The sequence below is a fragment of the Oryctolagus cuniculus genome, chromosome 5, assembly GCF_964237555.1.
Source record: "Oryctolagus cuniculus chromosome 5, mOryCun1.1, whole genome shotgun sequence".
NCBI lineage: Eukaryota > Metazoa > Chordata > Mammalia > Lagomorpha > Leporidae > Oryctolagus > Oryctolagus cuniculus.
In genome coordinates this window covers 139,091,082-139,111,568 of record NC_091436.1, presented here as the reverse complement: position 1 = coordinate 139,111,568, position 20,487 = coordinate 139,091,082, and the positions used below count along the sequence as shown (strand labels likewise).

The 20,487-nt window shown below is 48.5% G+C and overlaps 1 protein-coding gene, 1 long non-coding RNA gene and 1 pseudogene across 2 annotated transcripts; 2 read left to right on the top strand and 1 right to left on the bottom strand.

Moving 5' to 3' along the window:
* Positions 1-13,889: 13,889 nt before the first annotated feature.
* Positions 13,890-16,266, bottom strand: LOC100339821 (RLA class I histocompatibility antigen, alpha chain 11/11). The gene is given in 7 exon segments (XM_070074935.1): positions 13,890-14,107; positions 14,226-14,298; positions 14,300-14,502; positions 14,680-14,788; positions 14,790-15,046; positions 15,273-15,359; positions 16,227-16,266. Coding segments are annotated over 7 exon segments (846 nt in total). The 3' UTR covers positions 13,890-14,030.
* On the top strand, positions 15,735-17,077 carry LOC100340071 (ribose-5-phosphate isomerase-like; annotated as a pseudogene).
* Positions 17,078-18,591: 1,514 nt separating this feature from the next.
* LOC103345076 (uncharacterized) lies at positions 18,592-20,328 on the top strand. The gene is made up of 3 exons (XR_517859.4): positions 18,592-18,747; positions 19,020-19,269; positions 20,087-20,328. It is a non-coding gene; the product is annotated as an uncharacterized lncRNA (long non-coding RNA).
* The last annotated feature ends 159 nt before the right edge of the window (positions 20,329-20,487 follow it).

Below are 20,487 nucleotides of genomic sequence, written 5' to 3'. Positions count from 1 at the left end.
CCGCAGGCAGAGGATTAGCCTATTGAGCAAGGTGCTGGCCCAGCAATTAGTATTTCAATAAGCCCCCTGCTAATTCTGATGCATGCTCAAGTTCGAAATTCCCTGGTTTGAAGACAGACACATGAAAACAGTAATAGGAACAAATTCAAACTCTTTTGCTTCATTCAGTTGAGACAAACCAAGGTACTCAGTCAAAGTCAAATGCCAGTGGTTTTACAGTTGGATTTTAAAATATCTATTTCTATTCTCTCAAATTGATTGTCTTTTTTTGATTTGCAAATTCATTCTAATCAAAATGGTAAGTGGGAGAAAAAATTGATGAGTTAGTAACCCAAGAATGCACACTCTGCAAGCCCTGGGCCTCTATTAAGTCACAACCACCCCTCTGCACACCTCAAAGATTTTGGTGCAACACATCACACCTGGAGAAAGGCACAGGGTATGTCCCGCTTATAGAGTCCAAAGACTAGAACTTATTTTCTGCTGTTAAGTTTGAGTTCTGGGTTTAGTTGGACAAGAATTTCTCTCAGCTGCCATCAATCCTGCTGAAAGTCAAACCCTTCCCATCACTGACTCACGAAAAACAAAACCCAACAAATTCGTACGCTGTCTGCCAAATAAAACCAAGAAGATAAAAAAAGGCAGCAGATGACCAGGTCGTTGAATAGAAAGCTGCCCAGATTAGACGAGAACATAAAAATGGGATCTAAGATAATAGGAAGAAGACATCTCAGATGGCTTCTCTTTAAGAAAAACGGGAATCTCAACTTAGTAGGAAAAAAAAAACTGTTTAGGAGGTTACCACTTTACCCCAGGAACTATAAACTAAACCTCTGCTGAGCAGTGTGTGTGTGTGTGTGCGTGTGTGTGCACGTGTGAGCATGTGTGTATTGTGTTGCATGTGTGCATGTGTGTGTGCACGCGTGTGCGCATGTGAGTGTGTGTGTGTGTGAAGAGGAGCAAGAGGAGATGATTGGAGCAGGAATCACGTGTTCCAGTCGCAGACTGCTTCCCACTGCACTCACGGAGGCCACACCACGGGGTGTGACGTTAATGGCAATGCTCTGAGATGCCCACCTACCACGCTTTCTTCCAGCTGAAGAGCAGGTATCCCGGCCCGGCCCGGCTGCTGCGGCAATGCACAGGCAGCCGTTGCGGGTCGTGAAGATGAGCATGTGAAGTAGCTGATGGCCACCTGGAGGACACGCAGCGCTGCTTGCAGGCGCGAGGAAAGCTGAGCATCTGCCGTCCAGCCGTTCTGTGTCTCCACAAAGTGGTCCCATCTGGTCCTGGGACAGCTCGGACCTGTAGCAGACGCTGACTTGTGACTTCCATGGCAGGCTCTCTCGGGCTCTCTTGAGTCCCTCATAGAACATTGCTAGAAGAAGCACTGCCACAAAGGCTCCAGCCATTTCTCCAGAAAACACCAGTTCCACGTTCTTAAAGCCAAAGTAGACGGTCACAGGCATCATCGACACCACCATGGCACTCTCTCCTCCGCCGCGGGAGTGTGAGGCTGAGGTGGTCACGTGGTCCATGCGGTGGGAAGGACCCGTTTTCCCAGGAGAAGTTCAGATTCAGCAGAAGAATCTCTTCCCAGGTCGAGTCCCACAACTGATGCCTCCCCTCAGAACCTTAAAATAAATAAGCTGATAGAATTGTTTAAATCAGTAAGAAAAAATATACTTACAGCATGAAATTTCCATAACAAATCCCCATAGCACTAAGAATGCTCTTGCTATCCTGAGATTCCTTAGTAAACCTAGCCAGATTGTCTAAAGTTTGTGTGCATCTCTAAACATCTCTAAATGATACAGATTAATCCCTAAACAGTGCAGATTATTTTGAACTTTACACAGAATTGTAATTTTTCAGACGAGTGGAATCCTGCTGGGTACATTCTTTTGAGGCTGTATTTTAGCTCAAATATATATCTGTAAAGATGCTGTTAGTGTCTGCTCATGTTTATTGTTGGAAAACAGTACAATAAATAAGCAAACCACACATTAAGCTAACCCTTTGTTGTGGTCATTCACTTTGTTTATGGATTAGGAACAACGCTGCTATGAGTCGCTGTGTACATTTTGTTGGCACACACAAGCACATGTTTCTCACAGTTACAGGAATAGACTTGAATTATTGGTGTAGGAGGAAACTTCAAAATGATCATGGAAAATGGAGTTAAAAAATAAAAAGTTACCTTAGGCATGGAAAGCCAAGATACTCTAGCAAAAAAAAAAAAAAAAAAAAAAAACGAAATGAAAGATCTCTGCAAGTGAGATCCCAGTAGAAAGAACGGGCCATCAAAGAAGGAGGTACCTTTCTCTGAAGCAAGGAGAGAACTTCCACTTTGCCTATGACCTTATCTAAATAAGACTGAAGTAGATGAACTCAAAAGGCTTCCATAGCCTTGGGAGATTACTGATGCCATAAACAAGAGTGTCAATTTGTAAAGTCAACAACAGGAGTCACTGTGCACTTACTCCTCATGTAGGATCTCTGTCCTTAATGTGTTGTTCAATGTGAATTAATACCATAACTAGTACTGAAACAGTATTTTTTTTTTGACAGGCAGAGTGGACAGTGAGAAAGAGAGACAGAGAGAAAGGTCTTCCTTTTGCCGTTGGTTCACCCCCAGCTGGCGCACTGCGCTGATCCAAAGCCAGGAGCCAGGTGCTTCCCCTGGTCTCCCATGCGGGTGCAGGGCCCAAGGACCTGGGCCATCCTCCACTGCACTCCCGGGCCACAGCAGAGAGCTTGACTGGAAGAGGAGCAACCGGGACAGAATCCGGTGCCCCAACCGGGACTAGAACCCGAACCCTGTGTGCCAGCGCCACAGGTGGAGGATTAGCCTAGTGAGCTACAGCGCCAGCCCTGAAACAGTGTTTTACACTTTGTGTTTGTGTGGGTGCAAACTGTTGAAATCTTTACTTAGTATATACTAAATTGATCTTCTGTATATAAAGATAATTGAAAATGAATCTTGATGTGAATGGAATGGGAGAGGGAGCGAGAGATGGGAGGGTTGCGGGTGGGAGGGAAGTTATGGGGGGGAGCCATTGTAATCCATAAACTGTACTTTGGAAATTTACAGTTACTAAATAAAAGTTAAAAAAATAAAAAGTTACCAATAAACTTTTTTAAACTTTTGGCGGGTGGGGGGATAGGGAGAAGGCACATGTTCTTCCTCTCCACTTCCTGTCTGACTGCACCTCTTTTTAAAAAATATATATATTTTTTATTTGAAAGAATTACAAAGAGAGAGGGAGAGAAAGAGAGAGATCTTTCATCTGCTGGTTCACTCCCCAAACAGTCATAATGGCCAGGGCTGAGCCAGATCAAACCAGGAGCCAGGAGCTTCTTCCAAGTCTCCCATGTGGGTGCAGGGGCCCAAGCAATTGGGCCATCTTCTGCTGCTTTCCCAGGTGCATTAGAAGTGAGCTGAATCAGAAGTGGAGCTGCCAGGACATACAGGATGCAGGCATCACAGGCGGCAGCTTTACCCACTATGACACAGTGCTGGCCCCATCAATAAATTTTATTTCTCACGGCTGGCGCTGTAGAGTAGGGGTAAAGCCACCACTTGCAGTGCTGGCACCTCATATGAGTGCTGGTTTGAATCCTGGCTGCTCCACTTCCAATCCAGCTCTCTGCAATGGCCTTGGAAGGCAGTAGAAGATGGCCCAAGTCCTTGGGCCCCTGCACCCACATGGGAGACCCAGAAGAAGCTCCTGGCTCCTGGCATCCATATGGGATGCCAGTGCTTCAGGCCAGGGCGTTAACTAATTCTCAACATAAGCTCCATCAAGGTCAAGACAATGACAGTTATCTGAGGGTCCACAGTGTAGTATTTCATACATTATTTACTGAAGAAAAACTGTAGCCTAATATTAGGAAATACAGTGGAGAAGGATTCACTAGGGAAGCTTTCCTGGGTGTTTTCTGTTAAAATTTTGTCAAAATTTTCAAAACACTCTCATAGTCGTCAGAAATTGTCCTGTGGCCCTCCAGAAAGTCAGAAGGTGAGTGCCTTGAGCATCCAAAAACTTGCCGCTAGCACCTTTGCTCCTGACTGGTCTGTGTTGCTTTAAACCACTGCTGCCTCTTGGTAGCCATTGCTTTGATTGTGCTTTGCCATTAGGATCGTACTGAAAAGCCACGACTTAGCTCCTGTTTGAAGAAATTCTTGAGGATATTGATCCCACTTGCTTGATATTTCCACTGAAAGCTCTGCTATTGTGTGCAGCTGATCTGGGCACATCAGTCTCGGCACCATCCAACAGGAAGTGAGCTCAACTTGAGTTTTTCAGAGTCATTGGCGTTCAAACAATGGAGATGTCTGTGCTGTTGGCTGTTGTTTATGCTGTTACTTGTCAGCCCCTTCAATTAGGGAATCAACTGATGGATATTTTTTCTCAAATATTAATGTGGATAGTTTGTTGCTACAGGCTTTATCTTCCTGATTTCTCCAAATGAGTTATCCATTTGTACACTGCTGATTTATTTGGGAATCTATCATCATAATCTTTTCATAAATCTTTAATGATTTCACCATTCTTCCACCCAAGCTTCTCCATAAATTTGATGTTTGTTCTTGCTTTAATTTTAGCAGAATTCATGCTGCTTTGGTAGGAGTTCTTTTCAAACTGCTGCTTCAGATTTAGTGTCTCACATTAGATCATGTTCACGAACGTTAAAGCAAGACAGTATGAGTTTATATTTGGGCAAAATAATTACGGGTGGGTAGATAAGAAGGCTGTGAGGAGCTGAGTGTGGACAGGGCTGCACCCAGTCAGTGCTCAGTCCATGGTGGGAATTTATGCAGTCACTCCTTAACTCGGTCATCATTTCCACTGTCCTTGTCTCTCCAGGACAACATTGTCCCACCACGACACATGACCACAGGGACTCACTGCTTCCACCTAATGGCTCACTCCCCAGATACCCACAACTGTTGGGGTTGGGCCAGGCCAAGCTCAGAGCCTGGATCTCAATCCAGGTCTCCAAGGAGGTGGTAGGGACCCAAGCACTTGAGCCATGCTTTGCTGCCTTCATAAGGCATGCAGTGGAAGAAAGCTTGGAAGGAAGTTTCATCTCTCCCTCTCTCTCTGCAACTCTGCCTTTCAAACCAAATCAATAAATCTTTCAAAAAATAATTTTTTTTCCTTAAGAAAGAAAATGAAGGGCATATATTGTCAATTATGAGACACAATGTTGGGAGATAGATGCTGACCCCTCTCCCAGGGAATATAGTGCAGGTGGTGGTCAGGAAGAGGCTCCCAGCTGAACATAAAGAACTCTCTGAATGCTGCTTTCTGAAATTATTCCCCAGATGTTTTCTCATTTCTTGGAGCAAACAATGGAGTCCAAATGTTTATGATTTACATAGAGTATATATGCTATTGAAAGCAAATTCAATTTTGGCAAAGGTTACAGAACCAGGCTTGACCCTACACAGTCTGGAGCAGAATCCCTATCTCCACCCTAACTGGGTCCCGTGTAAGTGCCACAGTCCTCCTGCTGGGCACAAATGGCACAGCTCACACCACTGACACCTGATGCTGGGCACGGGGCCCTGCAGCTTGGACTGCTGCCACTGCTACCCCTGGAAGTGTGGCATCACTACTGCCACTCAGACCAGCCCTGCCAGATGCATCTGCATAGACCTGGCCTCCACGCATCAGCTCACCCTGATCAGCGTCCTGTATGTGATCAAGTGCCCAGTGGAGCCTCCGCCTCAGCCTGTGTCCCACTGTAGGAATGACTGGGAGTTTCCCTCTCCTCTGGAAGGAGGCACTTTCTGTCTCTTATCAAGATGTTAAATGTGAAATTCTCCAAAGGTTGAAAGAGTTTTCAGGTATTGGGCAGTAAGAGGTAAAGAAAGCTGATGAATTTGAATTATGGAGCAATGATCAGAGCCAAGAACTTTATCTGGGACTTGGAAGGCACTCGGGTTTGGCTGAGTGAACAGGTGACTGAAGATCACACCTTGAGAGTACATGACTAGGTCTAGCTTTTTTCCATGCTAGTTATATACAGTTATATACAGTCGTATTTCACATGGATATGTTTCTGGAAAATTAATCAGCAACACTTACTGCTTTTACTAGTTTTTAAGTTTATTAACACATAGTAGTTGTATGCTGAACGGCATAGAGTACAGTATTTGCAAACACATACAGTGTAAAATCATGAAGTGAGATGACTAGCAGTTCCATTTCCCTATCTTTTCTTTATGTTTGGGGCCCATCGGCTTCTCCTTTCCTGTTCATTATGTGGCTTAAATGCAACCATTTTGACCACTGGGGCCCCACTCTGCTGAGGAACACTAGAATTTAGTACTTCCATCTGAATTTTGGTACTGTTACCCAACCTCCCTCCCTATCCTTCTTCCTCCCCTCCCCAGCCTCAAGTAACCACTATCCTAAATTCACACTGACTTACAGTGAACTTCCACCTACGAGAGGGGTCATGTGGTACTTGCTTACTGCACTTAATATAATGATCTCCAGTTCCATCAGTTTGCTGCTGCCTTCTTCTTCATGGCTGAAATGTTTTCTCTGTCCAGTCATCCAGCAGTAGACATGCAGGTTAATTCCATATCTTGGCTACTGTGACCGGTACAGCAATGAACATAAGAATGTGTGTGCTGCTTTCATTTCTCACGAATATATACCCAGAAGTGGGGCACTTTCTTGGTCGATCTCTCTAGTTTTTTGATGAGCTTCGATGCTGCTCCCCATGTGCTGCACTAATTACACTCTGGCCGACAGGTACTCTCTCCACTCCACACCAGCGTTTATTATTTTTTGTCTTTTCGATAATAGCCATTCTAACTGGAGTGGATTACTGTCTCATAGTGGTTTTGATTTGAATTTTTAGGACAGTTAGTGTTATTGAGCATGTTTTCATGTTTGTTGGCTATTTATTTGTGTTTCCTGGGAAATGTCTACTCAAATGTACTGCCCATCTTGGAACTGATTGCTTGTTCTTTGTTGGGTTTTTTGAGTTCCTTATGTATTCTGGATGTTAATCCTTTGTCAAATAGTTTGCAAATCTTTTCTCCCATCTGTCAGTTGTCTCCACTCTGTTGTTTCCTCCGCTGTGCAGACTGTGGGTGATCCTGTACCTGGCTAGGAGACTGTCCATGCAGGGGGTTAACCTGAATGCTGGCAGACAGCAGGAGCCCCAGGCACACTTCCCCTACCCCCACCAATCAGGTAAACTGCTCCTGGGTGTAGCCCAGAGTCACCAGGAAGGCTACCTAGCTAAGTGACCTTCAAGCTGATTGGAGAAGCATAGCGGCACCAATATCTGCCCTCTCCTACAGAATTAGTGTTGCCCTGAATCAGCTACACCCCCCACTGCCTGCCCTTTAAAAGGTGTGCTTGATTGTTAATAAAAGGACATGTTCACTGAAACTTGTCTCCGGTGCTTCTTGTCGAGGAACACCGTTGCCCCACCATCCTACAGTGCGCGGCCCTCGCAGGTCAAGCCTGCAGCAGCCACTTCTTTTTTTTTTTTTTTTTTTTTTTTTTTTTTTTTTTTTTTTTTGACAGGCAGAGTGGACAGTGAGAGAGACAGACAGAGAGAAAGGTCTTCCTTTGCCGTTGGTTCACCCAATGGTCGCCACGGCCGGCGTGCTGCGGCCGGCGCACCGCGCTGATCCGATGGCAGGAGCCAGGAGCCAGGTGCTTTTCCTGGTCTCCCATGGGGTGCAGGGCCCAAGCACCTGGGCCATCTTCCACTGCACTCCCTGGCCACAGCAGAGAGCTGGCCTGGAAGAGGGGCAACCGGGACAGAATCCGGCGCCCCAACCAGGACTAGAACCCGGTGTGCCGGCGCCGCTAGGCGGAGGATTAGCCTAGTGAGCCGCGGCGCCGGCCTGCAGCAGCCACTTCTTAGTTTGATATAATCCCATTTATCTAAAAAAAATTTTTGCCTACACCGATGTCTTCAAATGTTTTCTCTATGTTGATTAGAGTAGTTCTATTATTTCAGTTCTTATCTTTAAGTCTTTTATCCATTTGAGTTGATTTGGCTATAGCATGAGAGGTAACGATCTTGTTTGATCTTTTGCATATGGAAGAATTTATTGGAGTTATCCCTTCCCCAGTGTATGTTGTTGGCATCTTTGTCAAGAATCAGTTGGCCGTAGGCATGTGGATTCATCTCTGAGATCTCTGCTCTTTGATATCTGCTCTTTATGTCTGTCTGGGCACTAGTACCACGCTGTTTTGCTTACCGAGCTCTACAGTATGTATTGCAATCAGGAATTGGAATATTTCCAGCCTTTTTTTAATTTTCTGCAAGTTTTATGCTTCCATATGAATTTTAGGATTTTTTCCTAGTTTTGTGAAGAATGACATTGATATTTTGGTGAGGGTTGCAATGAATCTATAAATCATGTTTTATAAATTTCCATTCTTCCTATCTATAAACACTACATGTCTTTCTAGTTTCTGTATTTTCTACGATTTTGTTTATTGATGTTTTTGTAATTTTCATTGTAGTGGTCTTTCATATCATTGGATAAATTTGTTTTAAGTTTGCTTTTGGTAGCTATTGTGAATGAGTTTGCTCTTATTTCAGTAATGAGTTCACTATTGGTGTATAAAAATGCTATGCTATTGCATGTTAGTTTGTATCCTGCAATTTTGCTGAACTGCTAAATTTCATTTTCATTTCTATTCATTTTCTGGTAAAGTATTTAGGATTGTTATATGTACACTCATGTCATCTGTAAACAGCAATAATTTTACTTCCTTTTTTCCTATTCGTAATTTTATTTCTTTCTCTTGCCCAACTGCTCTGGCTAAAAACTTCAGGATTATATTGAATAAAAATGAGAGTAAATATCTTTGTCTGGTTCCAAATCTGAGAGGAAACGTCTTCAGTTTTTCTACTTTCAACATGATGTTAGCTATTTGCCTGTCTAGGAGCCTTGACTGTATTGAGGTTTGCTCTTTCTACACCTAATCTCTTCAGGGATTTTTGTCATGAAGAGAAGTTGAATTTTTTATTGAGTTCATTTTCTGCACCTATTGAGATGATCAGATGATCCTCATCCTTCGTGCCATTGATGTGATGTTTACACTTATCTGTTTGCGTGTGTTGAACAATCCCTGCATCCCTAGGATAAATGTTTCCTGATCGTTTGAATGATCATTTTGATGTGCTAGTGCATTTGATTACTGAATATTTTATTTGTAATTCTAATAAGGAATTATTCATCAGGGATATTGATCTACAGTTTTCTTTTTTGGTCTTGTCCTTGTTTGGTTTTGGAATCAAGGTTGTGCTTGTCTTATAGAATAAGTTTTTTTGAATGGTTTAGACCAATTGATATTAATGTTATCTTTTTCCCCAGGAAAGCTCTTATTTAAGGATACGAACTTCATGCATTTCATAAATGCAACTTTAGGAACATAGTAATTCTTCCCACATACCACCCTCCCACCCACACTCTCACCCCTCTTCCTCCTCCCATTCCTAATCCCCTTATTATTTTTTTACTAAGATCTACTTTCAATTAACTTTATAACACATACAATTAACTCTATATTAAGTAAGGAGTTCACAAATATTATGAAAAAGAACTGTTCCTCAACAGTTGAGACAAGGGTTATTTAAAGACATTGCATTTCAAAGTGTCATTTTCATTTCTATATTTTATCATTTAGGTGCTCTATTAGTTATCAAAGGTCAGGGAGAACATATGATATTTGCCCCTTTGGGACTTGCTTATTTCACTAACTATAATGTTTTCTAGTTTTAGCCATTTTTTTTAAACAACAGGATTTCATTTTTTTTACCACCATGTAGAATTCCATGGTGTACATATCCCATAATTTCTTTATCCAGTTTTCAGTTGAAGGGCATTTGGGTTGATTTCATACCTTAGCTATTGTGAATTGAGCTGCAATAAACATGGGGGTACAGATAACTCTTTCATTCGCTGATTTCATTTCCCTTGAGTAAATCCCCAGGAGTGGGATGGCTAGATCAGATGGTAGGACCAGATTCAAATTTCTGAGGTATCTCCATACTGTCTTCCACAGAGGCTTTACCAGTTTGCATTCCAAACATCAGAGGATTAGGGTACCTTTATCCCAACATCCTCGCCAGCATTTGTTGTTTGTTGACTTCTGTACGAAAATCATTCTAATGGGGATGAAGTGAAACCTCACTGTGGGGAGCAACTGGGAGCAACTCGGACTAGCCTAAGTTACTGGAATTAAGACTTATTCTATGCATCTGCTCTCCCACAATATGGCGCTGAGAAGGGAAACAGCTTCTACACAGCTGCCTCCAGTTCAACCAATAAACTGTAGGACCTGCTCCTGATTGGAGGAGAGCAGCGTACTCGGCGTGTGGGTAGCAGAGTTGGGATTGGCGGAAGAGGACTATAAAGGAGGAGAGAGACAACATGTACCAGGGAACATCTATGGGGAACATCTGAGGGAACACCTGTGCAGCCCCCGAGAGAGCTGGCCGGCGGTGTGCCGCTCCCCCGCGGAAGTGGGGAATGTGGCAGGGGGAACCGCCCTTCCACGGAGGTGGAAGGGTCGGTAGCCAACCCGGGAAGAACCAGCAGCAAACCCGGGGAGGGCCGAGCAGACAAAAGAACAGCGCAGGGTTCAGTGTTGCTCCCCCACGAAGACGGGGAGCAACACCTCACTGGGGTTTCGATTTACATTTCCCTGATGGCTAGCGGTTCTCAGCACTTTTTCATGTGTCTGTTGGCCATCTGGATTTCCTCTTTTGAAAAATGCCCGTTTAAGTCCTTTGCCCATTTCTTAACTGAGTTCTTTGTTTCGTTGTTGAGGTTTTTTTTTTTTTTTAAAAGATTTATTTGAAAGTCAAAGTTACAGAGAGAGAGAGAGAGAGGAGAGAGAGAGAAGTCTTCCATCCAATGGTTCACTCCCCAGTTGGCGGCAATGGCTGAAGCTGCGCCAATCCGAAGCCAGGAGCCAGGATCTTTTTCCAGGTCTCCCACATGGGTGCAGGGTCCCAAAGACTTGGGCTTTCTTCTACTGCTTTCCCAGGCCATAGCAGAGAGCTGGATTGGAAGTGGAGCAACCAGGTCTTGAACCAGCACCCATATGGGATGCCGGCACCTCAGGCCAGGGCCTTAACCCACTGCGCCACTCTACCAGTCCCTGTTGTTGAGTTTCTTGATCTCTTCATATACTCTTGCTGTTAATCCTTTATCAGTTGCATAGTTTGCAAATAATTTCTCCTATTCTGTCAGTTGCCTCTTTGCTGAGTGTTTCTTTTACAGTGCAGAAGCTTCTCATTTGATGTAATCCATTTGTCAATATTGACTTTGATTGCCTGTGCCTCTGGGATATTCTTCAAGAACTTTTTGCCTATGCCAATGTTTTGCATGATTTCTCCAATGTTCTCTAATAATTTAATGGTATTGGGTCATAGATTTAGGTCTTTAATCCATTTTGAGAGGATTTTTGTATAAAGTGTAAAGTAGGGGGTCTTGCTTCATACTTTTGCATGTGGAGATCCAGTTTTCCCAGCACCATTTGTTGAAGAGACTGTCCTTTCTCTGCTCCAGGGACTGATTTTAGCTCCTTTGTCAAAGATAAGTTGGTTGTAGATCCATGGGTTGATTTCTGGGGTTTCTATTCTGTTCCACTGGCCTACCCATCTATTTTTGTACCAGTATCAGGTTGTTTTGATTAAATTGCCCTGTAGTATGTCTTGAAATCTGGTATTGTAATACCTCCAGCTTTGTTTTTGTTGTACAAAATTGCTTTAGCTATTCAGGATCTCCTGTATTTCCATATGAATTTCAGAATCATTTTTTCTAGATCTGAGAAGAATGTCCTTAGTATTTTGACTGGTATTGCATTGAATCTGTAAATTGCTCTAAGTAATGTGGACATTTTGGTGGTATTGATTCTTCCAATCCACAAACATGGAAGATTTTTCCATTTTTTTGTGTGTCTTCTTCTATTTCTTTCTTTAATGTTTTGTAATTATCATCAAAAAGATCTTTGACACCCTTGGTTAAATTTATTCCAAGGTATTTGATGTTTTGCAACTATTATGAATAAGATTGATCTCAGAAGTTCTTTCACAACCATGGCATTGTCTGTGTACATAAAAGATATTGATTTCTGTGTGTTGATTTTATATCCTGCCACTTTACCAAACTTTTCTATGAGTTCCAATAGTCTCTTAGTGGAGTCATTTGGATCCCCAATGCACAGGATCATATCACCTACAAATAGGGATAGTTTGACTTCCTCCTTCCCAATTTGTATCCCTTTGATTTCCTTTTCTTGTCTAATGACTCTGGCTAAAACTTCCAGGACTGTATTGAATAACAATGGTGAGAGTGGACATCCTTCTCTGGTTCCAGATCTCAGTGGGAATGCTTCCAACTTTTCCCCCATTCAGTAGGACACTAGCTATGGTTTTGTCATAAATTGCCTTGATTGTGTTGAAGAATGTTCCTTCTATACCCAATTTGCTTAAAGTTTTCATCATGAAAGAGTGTTGTATTTTTTTTAAAGATTTTATTTATTTTATTTATTTATTTGACAGGTAGAGTTACAGACAGTGAGAGAGAGAGAAAGGTCTTCCTTCTGTTGGTTCACCCCCAAAATGGCCACTACGGCCGGCACTGCGCCGATCCGAAGCCAGGAGCCAGGCGCTTCTTCCTGGTCTCTCACGTGGGTGCAGGGGCCCAAGCACTTGGGCCATCATCCACTGCCCTCCCGGGTCACAGCAGAGAGCTGGACTGGAAGAGGAGAAACGGGACTAGAACCCGGTGCCCGTATGGGATGCCAGCACCGCAGGTGGAGGATTAGCCAAGTGAGCCATGGCGCTGGGCCCAGAGTATTGTATTTTATAAAATGCTTTCTCTTCATATATTAAGAAAATCATATGGTTTTTGTTCTTAATTTGTTAATGTGGTGTATCACATTGATTGATTTGTGAATGTTGAACCATCCCTGCATAGCTGGGATAAATCCCAATTGGTCCTGGTGAATGATCTTTCTGATGTGTTATTGGATTTGATTGGCAAGTATTTTGTTGATGATTTTTACATCTATGTTCATCAGTGAAATTGGTTTGTAGTACTCTTTCTCTGTTTTATCTTTCTCTGTTGTTATCTTAATTTAGGAGTTAAGGTGATGCTGGCTTCACAGAAGGAGTTGAAGGGGATCCCCTCCTTTTTAGTTTTTTTTTTGAATAGCTTGAGAAGAGCTGCAGGTAGTTCTTCTTTAAATGTCTGGTAGAATTCAGCAGTGAAGACATCTGGTCCTGGGCCTTTCTTTACTGGGAGAGTCTTCATTACTGATTCCATTTCCAAATCGGTTATAGGTCTGTTTAGGTTTTCTATGTCTTCATGGCTCAATTTAGATAGGTTGTACATGTCCAGGAATCTATCCATTTCTTCTAGGTTTCTCAGTTTGTTGGCATTCAGCTCTTTGTAGTAATTTCTGATGATTATTTTTATTTCTATGGTGTCTGTTGACACAATTCCTTTTGCTTTTTTTTAATGTATTTTATTTATTTGAAAGACAGTTACAGATAGAGATAGAGCCAGAGGGAGAGAGGTCTTCCATCGCTCGTTCAATCTCCAAATAGCACAACAGCCAGAGCTGAGCTGATCTGAAGCCAGGAGCCAGGAGCTTCTTCTGGGTCTCCCACGTGGGTGCAGGGACCCAAGCACTTGAGCCATCTTCCACTGCTTTCCCAGGCCTTTCTCGGAGGGATCCGGGATCCCCGCTCCCTGCCGCAGTACCCTGACTGTGGGATTCAAGTCCCCATCCAGGTACTGGATCTGCCCTTTATTTTCCATGTGCTTTACAACAGAGCAAGCATTAGCACGCGGGCACAGACTGGGGAGATCCTGTGTGCGAAAGGGGCTTCCCAGGAATGGGGCAGTTGCACTTCTCCTGGGGCTTGCAATTCCCCAGAGGAACAGGAGACTCAGACTCCACCCTCCACTTCCCTACCTGAGCTCTGCCTCGTCCTCCTCATCACAAAGTGACCAGAGCTCATGTGACCACAGCTCCAAGCACAACCAATCCAGCAACAATTCCCACTGTGGGGATGGTGGGCTGAGCAGGAGGCTCTGAGAAAGGAAGGCGAGGTGAGGGGCTCTGACCCCAGGGCTCAGCCCTGCCCCTGCTGGAGGCCCCAGCAGGGCTCTGCCCTCCCCACAGAGCCCTCGCCCCTCCTGCCCTCCTCACCCCATGTCAGGGTGAGGGGCTCAGGCAGCCCCTCATGCTGCACACGGCACGTGTATCTCTGCTCCTCCCCAGAAAGGCACCACCACAGCCGCCCACTTCTGGAAGGTTCCGTCGCCCCCAGGCCTGGTCTCCACGAGCTCCGTGTCCTGGGTCTGGTCCTCCCCATCCCGCTGCCAGGTCAGTGAGATCTCCGCGGGGTAGAAGCCCAGGGCCCAGCATCTCAGGGTGGCCTCCTTGTCAGAGGCGGGGTGGTGGGTCACGTGGGCTTTGGGTGGGTCTGAGGGAAAGATTTGGAAAGTTCAGGCACTTTGTGACCTTCGTGGGACACAGGAGCAGCACTCACGGGACCATCTTGAGAATGGAGATCTGGGGGACTTTGGCCCTGGAGACTCGGAGCCCCCTGGGCACCACGCGGGAAGGGGTCGCGAGCTGCGATCGGGCCCGGGTCACTCACCGGCCGCGCTCTGGTTGTAGTAGTCGCGCAGGGTGTTCAGGTTCACGCGGTGAGTCTGCGCGGTGTCCTCGGCGTTCCGCGTGTTCCGGTTCGGCGTTCCGCTTGTTCCGGTCCCAGTTCCCCGGGTCCACCTGTCGTATCCACCGCGCCCATGGCTCCATCCTAGGTCTCGCGGCGTCGCTGTCGAAGCGCACGAACTGCGTGTCGTCCACGTAGCCCACGGAGATGAAGCGCGGCTCCCCCAGGCCGGGCCTGGACACCGCGGTGTAGAAACAACTCAGGGAGTGCGAGCCTGCGGGCGAGAGCCTACGGGCGGGCGACAGCGGCTGAGAACTGCCTGACCCCGCCCGCAGCGGGACCCCCTGGTCTGGGTCAGGTGGGAGGAGGGGAGAGAGAGTCCTGAGACCTGAGACGGAAAAGGGGCGGCAGGGAATGGACTGGGGAGGGGAGGGTGCAGGACCGGCGCGGCCGAGGTGGGGGCGTCTGGGCCAGGGGCTGAGGAGACGTCGCTCCCCCGGGGTCCTGTGTCCCCACCGCGTGGTCCCCTCGCTCCTACCCCACAGAGGCCGTCTCTCTCTGGACCTCGCACTTACCCGCCTGAGTTTCGTTCAGGGTCTGGGCCAGGGACCCCAATAGCAGCAGAGGGGGGTCCGGGGCGCCATCGAGTTCAATTTCTGGGTCTGGAAACCGGACGGCCAATGAAAGTGAGACCGGGCCCTGCGTCACGAGTGTCCAGGCAGAAGGACTCGACCCAGGTTGTGAAGTGGAAGTGAAACTCAGGGACGCGGGGACTTCCCGCCGCTGGGCTTCCCCCGCGCAGACCCCGCCCTCGGACCGAGACCCTGAGTGCTGCCCCGGGACCTGGACTCTGCCCCCACCCCTGTCCTCCCGAGCCCCGCGCTGCGTGATGTCGCCCCCCCCCCCACCCCCGGCCGGCAGCCGCTGTCTGAGGAACCCGGAGAGCCCCAGGCCGGCCCAGCCCCTCCCTTCCTTCCCGGATCCCTGTCCCTGAGCTGTGCCCTGCTCTTTCCTGTCCCCTTGGACTCTTATTTTTTTTTTTCAGATTTTTAAAAATTTATTTAGTATTTGAAAGGTAGAGTTACAAAGAGGCAGAGAGAGAGATATGCAGAGAGGTCTTCCATCCTCTGGTTCGTTCCCCAAATGACTGCAAAGGCTGGAGCTGAGGCGGTCTGAAGCCAGGAACAAGGAGCTTCTTCCGGGTCTCCTGCGCGGGTGCAGGGGCTCAAGGACTTGGGCCATCTTCTACTGTCCCAGGCCACAGCAGAGAGCCGGATCAGAAGAGGAGCAGCTGGGACTAGAACTGGCGCTTATATGGGGTGCAGGCGGTGCAGGCAGAGGATTAACCTGCGCCACGGCCGGCCCCTATTGCAAGCTTTTGAACAGTAAACCAGTGAATGGAAAATATCTCTATCTACCTATCATCCATGTATCTATCAATCAGCTATCTTATCTATGTCTCTGACACTCTACATTTCAGATTGGTTCAAAATGAATAAATAAGTGTCTGGGACCAACAGAACAAGCACCAGCAGCCTGGCTGCCAGTGTAGTCTGCCGTCCCCCTCATGGGGTCCAGGACCCAGGAGGCCAAGAAGCTGGCCAGCCGCGCAGTGGCGGAGAACCACGTGAGGATAACCAAGCGCTGGGAACCGGGAGTGGTTCCAGATTTGTGCTGGCCGCGCAGCAAACAGCGGGAGTGAAGCCCGACAATCTGAACCTGCTGCGTTCCCACTTCCCCCCAGGCCTGGCGGCTCGTGCTGCAGTCTGACCTGGAGCGACACCTAGCGGCTGACCTCTCCATGGACGGTGCTGACCCGCAGATGCTGATCTCAGTCTCATCGAGGGTGGTAGGGGCAGCCTGACCCACGGGAAGATGCCGGCAGGCTCGGCCGGTCACGTCATTCTGGTCTCTGATTTCATAAAAGAGTCAAAGGATCTCGGGGACCAATGGCATAGAGGACAACCAAATGGCCTGAGTCCTGGTGAGCCGAGCAGTGACCGCGAAGCTTGGGGGTGAGGTTTAACTTCAAATGGCCATTCTCAAGGCTGGTCCTGTGGTGACAGCTGATGGGAATTTGATCCTGGCCTGGAAGTTTGACCAGGTACACAAATGGAGTGAAGGGACCACAGCGTCCCCATACAGACGCTGGTTCAAGTCCCAGCTGTTCCACTTCCCATCCAGCTCCCTGCTAATATGCCTGGGAAAGCAGTGGAAGATGGCCCAGGTCCTTGGTTCCCTGCACCCAGGTGGGAGGCCTGGATGAAACTCCTGGCTCCTGGCTTCGGAATGGCTCAGCTCCAGCTGTTGCAGCCATTTGGAGAGTAAATAGTGACTGGAAGACCTCTCTCTGTCTCTCTCTCTTTCTCTCCCTCTGTAATTCTGCCTTTCAAATCTAAAAATAAATCATTTTTTTCAAATTCAGGTTTTTTTTATAAAACAGAACTCAGTTTCATATTTTATATGAAATATTTGCAATACAAGATGGGGGGAGGGACTATCTTGAAAACCTTTGGCACCACTATACTCCAAAAGTTGTACTTATGAAATTTATACTTATCAAATAAAAGCTTTCTATAAAAAAACAACCTTTGGCTTGAGCCTGCTGAGTAAGCTGATGATCGCCTGATGCCATCAGAGAACCTGGTGACTTCACTGCCCTCTCTGCTGTGTCCTCAGTCGGCGCCCATTGCAGTCACAGCACAACCGTCACTTCTCAAGGTCAGGTCTACAGGGGGCCGCTGTTGTGGCATAGGGGGTGGAGCCACCGCCTGCAGTGCTGGCATCCTAAATGGACGCTGGTTTGAGTCCCAGCTGCTCCACTTCAGATCCAGCTCCATGCCGATGCTCCTGGGAAAGCAGCTGCAGATGGCCCAAATGCTTGGGCCCCTGCACCCAGGCGGAGACCCAGAGACAGCTCCAGGCTCCTGGCTTTGGCCTGGCGCAGTCTTGGCAGTTGCGACCATTTTGAGAATGAAGCAACAGATGGGAAGATTTCTCTCTCTCTCTCTCTCTCCCTCCCTCTCTCTCTCTGAAATAAAAAAGATCAGTGTGCCTCTCTGGCCAGCATCTTGGCTTCCTGGGCCCTGGACCCCGTGAGGGGGGCAGGCAGACTATACTGCCGGCCAGGCTGCTGGTGCTTGTGCTGTTGGTCCCAGACATTTATTTTGAACGAGAAGTGTCAGAGACATAGATAAGACAGATGATTGATAGAGAGACGGATGATAGGTAGATAGAATTATTTTCCATTCACTGGTTTGCTGTTCAAAAGTTTACAATAGGGGCTGTGGTACAGTAGGTTAATCCTCTGCCTGCACCGCCTGCACCCCATATAGGCGCCAGTTCTAGCCCCAGCTGCTCCTCTTCTGACCCAGCTCTCTGCTGTGGCCTGGGAAAGCAGTAGAAGACGCTCCAAGCATTTGGGCCCCTGCTGCCACTTGGGAGACCTGGAGGAAGCTCCCGGTTCCTGGCTTCAGATCAGCTACGGCCATAGCAGTCATTTGAGCAGTTAACCAGCAAATGGAAGACCTCTCTGTCTATCTCTTTCTCTGCCTCTCTATAACTCTACCTTTCAAATAATAAATAAATTTTTAAAAATCTTTAAAAAAAAAAAAAAAAGAGTCCAGGGAACAGGTAAGGAGCAGGCACAGCTCAGGGACAGGGATCCGGGAAGGAAGGGAGGGGCTGGGCCGGCCTGGGGCTCTCCGGGTTCCTCAGACAGAGGCTGACAGGCCGGGGGGGGGGGGGGGGGCACATCACGCAGCGCGGGGCTCGGGAGGACAGGGGTCGGGGCAGAGTCCAGGTCTCGGTCCGAGGGCGGGTCTGGGCCGGGGAAGCCCAGCGGCGGGAAGTCCCTGCGTCCCTGAGTTTCACTTCCACTTCACAACCTGGGTCGAGTCCTTCTGCCTGGACACTCGTGACTCGGGCCCCGGTCTCACTCCCATTGGCCGTCCGGTTTCCAGACCCAGAAATTGAACTCGATGGAGCCTCGGACCCTCCTCCTGCTGCTCACGGGGACCCTGACCCTGACCCTGACCGAGACCCAGGCGGGTGAGTGTGGGGTCGGGAGGGAGACGGCCTTCGTGAGGCAGGAGCGAGGTTTCCGCGCGGTGGGGACACAGGACCCCGGGGAGCGACGTCTCCTCAGCCCCCCGCCCAGACGCCCCCACCTCGGCAGCGCCGGTGCTGCCTTTCCCTACCCGCCCCCCTTTCAGTCTCACGACCCCCTCTCCCCTTCCTCCCGGCCGGGTCCCACCTGTCTCAGACCCGGGGTTCCCGCTGCTGGCGGGGGTCGGGCAGTTCTCGGCCGCTCCCGCCCGCAGGCTTCTACACCGCCGTGTCCCGGCCCGGCCTGGGGTAGCCGCGCTTTCTCGCCGTGAACTACGTGGACGACACGCAGTTCGTGCGCTTCGACAGCGACGCCGAGAACCCGAGGATGGAGCCACGGGCGCCTTGGTGAGGCAGGTGGACCCGGGGTACTGGGACCGGGAGACCCAGCGCTGCAAAAACATTGCGCAACTGACCGCGTGAACCTGAACACCCGGCGCGGCTAGGAAAACCAGAGCGAGGCTGGTGAGTGACCCGGGCACGACCGCAGCTCGCGACCCTTCCCCGCGTGGTGCCCAAGGGGGCTCCGAGTCTCCGGGGCCGAGGTCCCCCAGACTGCGGGCCCCGCGCAGACCCACGGATGGGAAGAGCCAGGGGGATCCTCACGCTGGAAGGGGCGTGTGCGGTGTCGGGTAGAGACGGCAGCCCCGGGCCCGGCATCAGTGCAGAACAAGCCCGCTTCTGAGCAGTCCTGGACTGAACCGGGGGCCCGCTGCGGCAGAGGCTGTAGGAGAGGAGCGCGCAGCCGCCCTTGTGTGTCCTGGAGGTTTCCACCGCCCCCTGACACGCCTCCTCCAGCCCCTGGTCACTACTGAGCAGTAGAACCGCTTCCTCCCGTTCTCTGCTGCTTTTCAGCGCCCTTGCAGCGATCACAGCCTTTGCGGAAGGAGCTGTGAGGCTCTGGAGCCTTGCTCATCTCTGCAGAGGTCCTGGGCGCCTGGGGTCCCCGGGCACGGAGGCAGTGTCCCGAAGGGAGCTTTTCAAAACCACGTGATGCTGACATTCCCTCTCATCTGCAAGATGAGTTTACCTGGTGCGGCCAGTGGCTGTGTGACTCAGCCCAGCCCCCAGACCCCCCGTGGGGTCCTCCCCTCGGGGGACCCCAGTATGGTGCTCCCTAGTGAGGACACAGCTCCCGGGGCCAGCTCCCTGCCTGGCATGGTCCTCAGGTCCTCTTGGAGAGCTGGTCCCGCACTGCCCTTCCTTCTCTGGGCGGGGTCCAGCGCTGTGGCATAGTGAGTAAAGCTGCCGCCTGCAGTGCCGGCATCCCCTTCCGATCCAGCTCTCTGCTATGGCCTGGGAAAGCAGTGGGAGATGGCCCAAGTCCTTGGGCCCTGCACCCACGTGGGAGACCTGGAACAAGCTCCTGGCTCCTGGCTTTGGATCGACGCAGCATCTGGGGAATGAACCAGCAGATGGAAGACTCTCTCTGCCTCTCCTTCTCTCTCTCTGTAACTCTTTTGAATAAATATATTAAATCTTAAAAAAATAGAAGAAAGTGAAAATAAAGAGAATTTCCATGTATAGCAGACTGGACACACATGTGTATCGTTACCATTCACAACAATCTCCTGGACTGAACTTCAATTTACAATCACATCCCAATTAAACACACAAAGAAGAACGAAGCCCTGCTTGGCAGAGTCTCTGCCGCCCTCCCCAATAAACACCACAGGGCTGTTC